General features: G+C 40.0%; 1 protein-coding gene across 1 annotated transcript; it reads right to left on the bottom strand.

Annotated features, from left to right (window-relative positions):
• Positions 1-405: 405 nt before the first annotated feature.
• Positions 406-8,193, bottom strand: si:ch211-214j24.15 (GTPase IMAP family member 8). The gene is made up of 5 exons (XM_023299521.3): positions 8,052-8,193; positions 6,017-6,703; positions 3,600-4,313; positions 2,868-3,518; positions 406-1,429 (listed from the first exon to the last, which is right to left on the bottom strand). The coding sequence occupies exons 1-5, from the start codon at positions 8,074-8,076 to the stop codon at positions 729-731; spliced, it is 2,778 nt and encodes a 925-aa protein (XP_023155289.2). The 5' UTR covers positions 8,077-8,193; the 3' UTR covers positions 406-728.
• Between the last annotated feature and the right edge of the window lie 2,272 nt (positions 8,194-10,465).

Raw genomic sequence — 10,465 nt, 5'->3', positions numbered from 1 at the left:
GATAAAATTAACTGCAGCCAAACTCCTGCAGAAAAACCTTGAGTGCCCTGCAGCTTAATGCCCATGATTCTGGGATGAGAAGCTTAACAATCACATCTGGCTGTAATGTTACAACCTTCACATACATTTGGTCTCTTCATTATATCATCTTAGTCTTAATTGTTGTTGAAACTGTGTCTAAGCCAACACTGTAGTTTACGGCTTTGTACTGTTGGATCCCATTATGTTCGTGTGTTTCTAATAGTTTTGTTGCCCCATACATGTGAACGAGAGCGAAAGAAAAAGAGAGAAATATTAATGCCAAATGGCTGCATTCGTCCCAAGCACTTTGCAGAGCTTCAGATCTTTTGTGAGTATTCGGTCATGACAGCAGGAACTAAAGAACTTTGAAGGAAAAACTAGAGATTTTTCATATTCAGTGTGCAAAAATGTTTATATACAGCACCGTTTTATTGGAGAAAATGTAGCTTTAGTTGCAAAATCATCCTTAATACTTCATCTATTTCAAAAGTTCTGATATTTTCAGAAAAAAACAGAAGTTGGAGGAATCAGCAGAAGCATACGATAGAAAACCTACTCTTATACAACAGCTCCCTCTTGTGGAGAAATGGTTTAACTGCAGCCCCATTTCTTTTTTCTTCTTCTTTACATCCATTTATTATTATGGCTGTGAAAAAATGATTAATTCTCTCTTTCTGCCTGAAGTTTTGATCACTGACTCCTCTTTATCAACATGTGTCATCTTGGTCTGGTTTGTTTTTGTCTCCAAGCTCCTGAATGGCTCTCCAGCTGCTCTCCAGACTCTGTTTCAGCTCCACCAGATCACTCCGGATCTCCTCGAGGATCTCCAGCTTTGAAAGTTTCCTATCAATGGAAGAGAGAACCTCCTTTTCCTTCTCCTCTTCTGCAACTTCCCTGATGACGGCGTCCAGCTCTGCAGTCTCACAGTCGGGTTCGGCATCCTGACACGACCCCATGGTCTCCTCCCACACCAACTCAAAGTAGGAGTCGATGAAGGCCTCCAGCTCCTCCAGGCTGCTGCTGCCCCACTGATCGATGAGCATCTGCAGGCCTCCGGACTCAGAAAGCCTCCTGAGAGTCCGATCTTTCAGCACAGGATGGCAGAGGCTGTGTACACTGATGGTATCTTCCTCTGCGAGGGTACTGTGGTGATTTTGAGATGAAACCAGAAGCATCGTTTGATTTCTGGGATGCATGAAGTTGTTCAGTTTCAGGTGAGGAGCAGAGAGCCGGACAGGTAGATTCCCCGTCGGCCACCTCAGTCCTTCTGCACCAGAGAGCACTGAGGTGATGTAGGACATGTCCACGATGGTGAATCCAGTCAGTCGTCTGGCTCTGTGGGCTGGTAAAGCCACAGTTTGAGCAGCAGCAGCGGTGCAGTTTGGTGTAGAAGTGGCTGATTCAGGCACTGTAAAGGAAATAACAACACTTCATGTGATTTCATGTAAGCTACTAAAAGTCCAGCCCTTCTTTTAACAGCTGTCTCCACCCATCCTCAGATAGAAATCTGCTTATCTCTCTTTACAGCAGCTGCTACCTCATCCTTTATACCGTTAACCACATTTCATTTCTTCTCTACCCATATTACACCTGATAGGGCTGTTTTTCATATTTCATCTCTGTGCTGCTTATTCCATATTTTTAAAAATCATTTTCAGTTTCAATTGGTACATAGTTTTGTATATTACACAAGAACTGATTTTGTTTGTCATGCTTTATGACTGATTACTACCTCATCTCTGCCCACAGACTATATTTACACATTCAGCATGTTTTATTAATTTACTGTCCCTGTTAAATAAACCAAATATACCCGCTAATTAGTAAACATAATGAGCTGATTCTGGCCAATTAAAGATATAATAGTTTATCTGTTGACAAATTTACAAATAGCAGTTACATTCCATTCTTCTTCTTCAAACATACGACAAAGGTTCACTCGAATTCGAGGATGAACGGATAAGATTTGGATGTTCAAAGGTCACTGAGGCAGATGCTGTAAATTCACATTTGGGCAGGTGATGTCGAATTGTGACTCATTTGAGATGTGTCCCTGGTTGCATATGTCTGTTGTTCAGGAAACAACAAAGCAGCCAGTCATCAATGATAAAGTCATTTTTAGGTTTGTGTTATAAAGGATATTCTGTAACCAACGAGAAAAAATTCTAAATTCATGAATGATTTAAAAATAGAAAAAAAAATCTAATTTCTGTCTTATTAACTGTCTTGTAGTCCCTTGGACAGCATGTAATATAACAAGATAAAATAGGTACGTCAAGTTTTGTTCTGCTTTTATTCTGTCATAAAACACATTAATGACACTAACTGCTGTATTAAAATTCACTCCAGTAAAAAGGATTATGGTTGGAGCTACTAAAGTAACCTAACAAGTGTAATTATTTGGGTTATGACCCTTTCATGTTATTTATGATGATTTTACCTGAGTAATTTACATATTTGGGATAAAACCTACAAAAGTTAGACAAAATACGACTCTACTTGACTACAATACATATTAAGGCTGAAACACTACAGTGTTGGTAATTATGGAATATAACCTGACGATTGTAATAATAAAACTAAGACCCTACAGTTTAATAAACTGTGGCACTGACCTGAACTAGTAGAAATAGAATGGCCAAGACCCCATAGTACTGTTAATTATGGAAATAACCCTCATGAATTTAGAGTTTTGACCTGACAAAATATACATGAAAACCCAACCAATCTGTGGATTCTTTCTTGTTTTGTATTTTTGTTTTATGAAAAGTCCTTCAAACAGAATTCAATCCACAACAAAAAGGCTGAACGTGTGGTGGTTAAACATGCTAGTAAATAATACTCACAGGCACTGAGCAGCTGATGTCTTCTCTTTATGAGCTCCTTTATATCCTTCTTACTTAGAGTCATTGCATTTTGTGCTGAAGAAACGCTTTTGTACATGTGGTCACCTCCCTGGAGAGCATCCATCCTTTCTGCAACCAGCATCTCCTCCACCAGCTCCATCAGCTCCTTCACCTGAGCTCCATCTCCCCAGTGCTTATTATCCAAAACATTATATCTGTTCCCACATTTCTCCACCAGTCTCTGCAGCGACTCGCCTTCGCTCTCGATTCGCTGCTCGATGCTCGTGTCGCCCAGCCAGTCCCCGTAACTGAACAGCACCATGGTTCTCCTCCACAGGCGACCTCCTCCGGCCTCCAGCTGCTCCTCCAGAGCTTCTCTGTGGGCGTCTTTGAACGAGGAGCTCATGTTGATGACCAGAAGGATTGCACAGGATGCTGTCAGGACATCAGAGGTCACTGAGAAGCAACCTGGCGTGTCCAACACTGACACCAGCTTGCCTTCAATTTCGCCTCGTTTTTCTGCACAGGAAGTGGTTTGGACGTCGGTGTCAAAGCTCTTTTGGTTGAGGATGGTGTTTCCACAGGAGCTTTTGCCTGTTTTCCTGCCACCAATGAGGATTATTCTCATCTCTGGCACAGGGTTGAGCTTCTCTGTGAGAAAAAAAAGAGTGACATTTGTTAAAAAAAATCCAAACAGAACAAGTAATGATTAATTAAATGTATGCAACTCACCCAGCTGAGACTTTGCCATCTGCCTTTGCGTCTTCCTTCTCATCAGCCTTTCTTTGACTCTGTCTTTCTCTTGTTTCATCTTCCCCTCCAGCTGTTCCAACGCTCTCCTCTCTATTTCATAATGCCGTCCACTGCTGCATCCACTCATCGTCATCTCCTCCAGCTTCCCAATCAGCTCTCTGACCTGGAACCCATCACCTTTCGTTTTACTGTTCAGAACGTGATACTTGTTGTTGCATCTCTCAACCAACCAGCGTAAAGGTTCTCCTTCACTTTCTATGTACTGCTCGGTGGTTGTTTCTCCCAACCAGTCGCCGAAAGTGAACAGCAGGAGGACGCGGCTCCAGATGTGCTCGCTGATCAGCTCTAGATGCTCCTGAGCCGCCCTCCTGTAGGTTTCAGTGAAGGCTCGGTCCACTCGGATCACCAGCAAGAAGACATGAGGTCCAGGAGGGCACAGAGACAAACCCAACACCATCTCCCTCTGATCGAAGATGGCACTCTCGGCGCAGAAGTAGTTCATCCACCAGCCTGGAGTGTCCACCACGGTCACCTGCCTCCCAAACACAACACCTTTTCCCACCACACACTGAGCTGTTCTGCTGGTTTGCTGGATGCTCTCTCTGCCCAGGATGGTGTTCAGTGCTGAAGTTTTCCCAGAACCCTTTGCTCCAAGCAACACTATCCGAATGTCAGTAACTGGCCTTAGTCTCCCTGCATGAAAAAATTGGTAAATGTAGAGCAGAGGGAAGATTTTTAGATGATTTTCAGCCAAGATCGAGTGAGAAGTTATGGTTAAAGGCATAGTTTGGAGACTCAAAACCTTGGCATTCAGTCTCCAAATCTTTGGAACTCTACTGGAAGGATAGAAAACCATTCTTCAATAACATATTTCCTCAATTTTTGGGATTTTTGATGATCAGATCAGTTGCAGGTGACTGTGTTTTCAGTGAAAATGATTCACATTATTTTCATTGAAAACATTGACCTGCAATGTCCTATAGATGGGGGCACTATCATCTTGGAGGAGACCACTGCCATCAGAATAAAAATGTTTCACCATGGGATAAAGGTGATCACTTTGAACAACTTTGTTCTGATTTGTAGTTACCCTTCCCTTCAAAGGAACAACTGATACCAAACTATTCCAGCAAAATGCTCCAGATCCACCAGATCTCCCATTGTAGGGGCCAAGCAATCTGGTTTTTCCTTCAATTTGTCAAATGTTTGAGCAAGTTTAGTTTGCTGTTTAGCTGTAGCTATCACGTTGTGATTTTACAAGTGAACTGTTTGCTCTCTGGTGTCCAGCTGTTTTGGAAACGTTCTTACTCTTTTACCACATGTAACCTGTTCTCAAGAGTTTACATCTTCAACAACATATGGGGCTTGGTACAGGGAAATCAGAGTACTGAGAGATAACACAAATTGGGTTTTGTGTTTGATTTGCTGACTGTATTAGTAGGTCTTTTTCCACTACAGAAACTTGTGGACTGTTTCAGGTTGGCTTAACTCCTTGTGCATGTTTTGAGTGTAACAATCGTCCATGTAGTAAATCCTTTAGGGCCATTTTTGGGGAAGAAATAAGTACCTGAGTAGGTCTTGATGCTGTTTTGTGAGACTTTGCAGGGACGATGATGCCAGGCAGTCAATGCTGTTGTCTGAAGGGCGACTGCCTTTTAAAATAGACGTATGCACATTTAGGACTGCAGGAAAAGTCGTGCTTAGATGGACAAATGCTTTTTATGGCCACCACAGCATAAAAAGCAACAGGAATTATGGCTGCAGAAACCGAAGCCTTACCTGAACACCTAAAAACTCAACTGAATTCTGTTCTTTGCGAAGCTCCTCAACCAACACAAAATATTTGCGTCATTTGATCTTAAATTACACTATTTTTTACTGTTTATAAATTTGCAAAAACATGCATATTCACAAATTTTTTAAAGTATGTGGTTTTTCAACTGTTATTTTACAGATTGTCTCTGTTTGTTACATTACAGATAACTGATAAGATCCCAGAAAAAAATATTGACATATTAACTGTAAAAAAACAGACCAAAACTGTACATTAAAAACAAATCTGCATTTTTACGTATAGTAATTTGTTATTTTACAATGTGTGATGACAAAATGATTTGTTTTACTATATTGAAATCTACTAAAATGGCATTATTTTAAAGATACATGTCGATATTTTTACTGCATTATCACTGTTTATTTAAAGGATTATTTCTGAGGTAGGTGACTATTGATTATAATAATTGCAGTTATTATGCTGTTGCATTTTCACACAGTAAATGAAAACGCATACTCATATTTAACTACTTTTTACACTGCTGGATATTAAGACCTAATTTGAGGATTTCCCTTGAGCAGATAAATTATGCAATGCATTTTAAAAATCATCACTGACTCACCTCTCATCTGAGATCTCTGCTGTTTCATCCTGATAAACCTGAGCTGAGCCCTCTCCTCCACCCGCCTCTTCTCCTCTGCAGTCGCCTGCAAGATGTTTTCCTGCATTTCAAACACTCTGTTTCCGTTTTCCATGACTAGATTCTGTATCTTCACCAGCAGCTCTTTGACTTCAGCGCCGTCACTCAAGATAACACTGTGACACCTCTGGCTGCACTTGTCGCTCAGCCATCGGAGGGCCTTTCCTCCTCTTTCCAAACACTTTTCTGCTCCAGAGTGTTCGAACCTGTCTGCAAAGGTGAACACCACGATGCAGTGGCTCCACACCTTCTCACCCAGCAGGGCCACGTGCTCCTCCACGGCCCGTCGACGCCTCTCCGAGAAGGCCGAGCTGGCCTTGACCGTGACCAGGAAGACATGTGGGCCCGGTGAGCACAGAGAGACGCTGCTGAGGATCTCTCTCTTCACCAGCTTAGATGTGTCTTGAGCACTGAAGTCGCACCACCAGCCGGGAGTGTCGACCACCGTGAGCCACCGTCCGGCCACCACACCCAGCCGCCGTGAGCAGGAAGTCCTCTCTCTGGTGACAAACTCCTCTTTACCCAGGATAAGGTTCCCCACAGAGTTCTTCCCTGAGTTTCTGCCTCCAAGAAGTACAATCTGTAACTGTGACGTACACCAGCCATCCACTGACAAACAAAAATGAAACAAAAATATGAGAAAGGATAATTATGGCTAAAGCTTCTTTGCCTAAAGTCCCATTTCTTGTTCAAAACCAATGATCAATTTTCATACACTAAATGAAAATGCCTAAAAAATTTACACCATAAGCCTGTACATCTGGAACTATTTGTTAAAAAATTAAGCAGATATAGTTTTGATAATCCACCAGTCAAGTCAATTTCTAGACAAAAGGGTCAAAATCTCTCACAGATCTCACAGCTGCAGCTTCTTGAAGGTGAGTATTTACTGCTTTTCTTTGTCGTGTTCTATTTGTAACATATCGGATTACCTCAGAGAAATTACAGTCAGAGATGGCAAAAGAAAATAAAGTATTTTACTTCAGTGAAAGCAGCATAACTGCAGTGTAAATATACTATTACAAGTGAAAATTATGCCTTTTTAAATTATACTTGACAAAAGTACAAAAGTATTGCCATCAAAGTTTAGAAATGGCAAAAGTATTAGTATACTGTAAATAACAAGCAATTCAAACAGTTTTTAAATGTTGAACATTTACTGTTTATTTCTGTTTCAGTAAATTAAAGATAATTAATAGTAAATGAAAGAAATTAAATATTTGACATGCACTGTAAACCAAACAATGAACAAAAAGCAACTGGCCACGTCAAAAAAAATCTGTATTTTTACAAATAATATTTTGTTCTTTTACATTTCCCCATAAAATTAGACTATTTTGCTGTATTTAAATCAACACAAAATATTATTTAACAGATATTTGCATCTTTAAAACGTAGAACTAATTATGTATATTAAAGATTTTTAAAAGTGGTAAAAGATTTTTCAACTGATTGCCCTGTTTTCTTAAATTACAGATAATGTAATTTATTAGTTTATAATATTTTGTCTGTATTGGTATTATAGAATTTAAGTCATCATATGAAGGCTGGATTAAAAGAAGCAACCTGCACAAAATGGAAATACCCAAGTAAATTTCAAGCACAACACTTGAGTAAATGTCCTTATTTCCATCATGGATTATATTGTGCATTATTGGCGATGTTCAAACGCTCAAATGACCTTTTACAAATGAAAAGATTGATTATTTACTTGGGATCTCAACGAAACTACTAGAGGAATCAATTCTAAAAGTAAATGACATCAAATTTCATAAAACAATAAACAATTACACATACCTATATTACATAGTTTGTTAAATCAATATCAGGACATTTGGAATATGATGCTGAGAATTACTGTGCAAGTTTTGCAAAGTAAGACGTTGTTTTGTTTGAAATTGAAACAAAGTCATGGATGTTATTTAGCTGATAAGATTCATCAGATATGAGAACTTACATGCTGACAGCTCGCTGGTTGCCATCTCAGATTCTGCACCGTCTATGAGCTTCTAGACTTAAAAATAATCGCCGTTTATTCACATGTCACGTTTCTGTTTCCGTGTTTCTGCATGAAAAAATGTGACCAAAGCTTCTTGCTGCAGGAGTTTGTGTTTTATGAGTCTGAAGGTCGTCTGTAATGAGTAATCAGACTGGCATGCAGTGGACAGAAGGAACCACACCTCTGTAGAAATAGTATTTATCATTTACCAAACACAGACACACTGGACACTGTTAGGGAGTTCTGCGATGTTGAAAGAGGAATCAGGAGGCAACTCAAGAGACACTCTGGAGTCTCAGATGGCTTATGTTGAGAATAAGGTTTACTGAATTCAGGAGAAATGATACAGCGAGTAACACAGTGATGTGAGGACTGGCAGCATCAGTTCTGAGGAGTCTCTCTGGTCTTGGGTACTTATACCGTTTGGAAGGCATACCATGTTTAGATTACACTGTAAATGTGGAGGCAGGACTGTTAGTTCAGGATCCATCTGAACAGGAACACCGCAATATAATCTTGTTGTTCTGACGTCGTCAGCCAGATAGTTGTCTTTTATCCCTATGTTATCTTTACCAAGCGTCTGTCTCAGGGTCATATTAGGGGACAGAGACAGCATACGCAAGTTTGTATCCTCTATATAGGAGAACCATGAGTCAAGGGTGACAATTTGGGATGACTCAGCACCTGCAGTTGGTTTAGAGTGACCGCAGTTGGTTGACACACCGGCATTTAGGATGTCATAAATTAGAACCACCTCAGAAAGAGAAAGTGAGTAATTTTTCCTTCACAAATCACATAGATTGACTACACCAAATTCATGGGGCGGCGATCCTAGAGATCTGCATAACAGCTCATTAGCCTGTCTCCCTAAGAGCTTCAGTTGGTATCCAGGCAGCACAGTTACTGTCATGTTATCCATGATTCTCAAAAACATAAAACACAATATAAAACTTATTATAAGCCACAATTGGTGATTAAGATTCAAACAGAACTCATAAATGTGGCCTAGATGTGACAAAATTATGTATGAGATGTATGTGGTGTTTGTATGTATATGTTGTGTGTGTGCGTGCGTGTGTGTGTGTCTGTAAGCAGTTGCATCCCTCTAACTGATCTGGTCTAAATCATCTTTTATTCGTTCTATTCACACCGTGGGAACGATGTTCGAGACCCTCCTATTTCTCAGATCAGCGCAACTCAAATGAGCACAATGATGCAATGTGTGAATCAGTATACAGCAACACATCTAGTAAAAATTCATAAATCACAGTGAAATGTTGTTAAAATCATTGATTAATTCTAAGATGAATACCTTTATCACAGTATAATTTCCAGTTACTATTAAATCATCATTCAGTATTCTTCACCCAGCAATCACTATCTTTTGTACTGATATTTACATAAATTCATCTATACTAGGAGATATATTTGTGACCCTCCTTTGCAAACCACTCTGTCATTTTCTGATATTCAGTAAATTCTGTAATGTTTATGGGAAAGCCAAGGGAGAAGCAGTCTGCTGCACGTCTCTCCATCTTTTAATCTAACCCATTCCGATTTACTGCTTTATAGTCTGCTAGAGAAAAGATTATTGATGTAAGCATGCCACAATACATGGAGTTAGGCATATTCTGATACACCCAACACTTGCTTAGATTCCGTTCTTGAGCATAACCCAGCATCGATCCCATAGTGGATTCCTCATTACTCCTGATGTGTGTCTCTCTAGACTCTGCCACAGAACACATTATTTATGCTTAGCTAATCAGGTGGTTCTCTTCTTTAGTTGACATGTAAACTCCTAAAAGGAAACAGTATAAAATTAACAGTATAATCACCACACACAGGATTGTTGTCCAATTGACGTGATGTGAAACACCATAAATCCGGAATTTCTGAAAGTGGGTAATGATTGGTAACCTCAATCTTTTGCCTAGAAACTTTATGTGGCTTAACCCTTTAACATTCTCACCAAGAAAAAGGCAATAAAAAAAGTCTTAAGACAGCGAAACTCCCACAAAGCAACATTACCAAACAAGAAAGAACAGACTTAGTTGAGCCCTCTGGTTTTACAGTTCAAACAAACAGCATCTCTGAGATTGATTCATGCTGTCAGATCTTCATCTCTGATGGAGTTGTAAGATTAAGGGATGGACACCAGCAAACCTCAGTCAAAATTTTGAGAGATTCAGGAGCCATGCACTCTTTTGTAAAGGCAGCTGTTTTGCTTTTTTCACCATGGTCAGACACCGGGGGCTGTGTGTCCTGTAGAGGTTTGGTGCTCCAAACTCTTTATGTTCCGGTGCATAAAATGTTTTTATCATGTGGTTTCTTCCAGAAGGAAGTGGAAATTGCTGTTCGGGAAGAACTTC

The sequence above is a fragment of the Amphiprion ocellaris genome, chromosome 19, assembly GCF_022539595.1.
Source record: "Amphiprion ocellaris isolate individual 3 ecotype Okinawa chromosome 19, ASM2253959v1, whole genome shotgun sequence".
In the NCBI taxonomy this organism is placed as follows: Eukaryota; Metazoa; Chordata; class Actinopteri; family Pomacentridae; genus Amphiprion; species Amphiprion ocellaris.
This window is presented reverse-complemented; position numbering and strand designations above follow the sequence as displayed.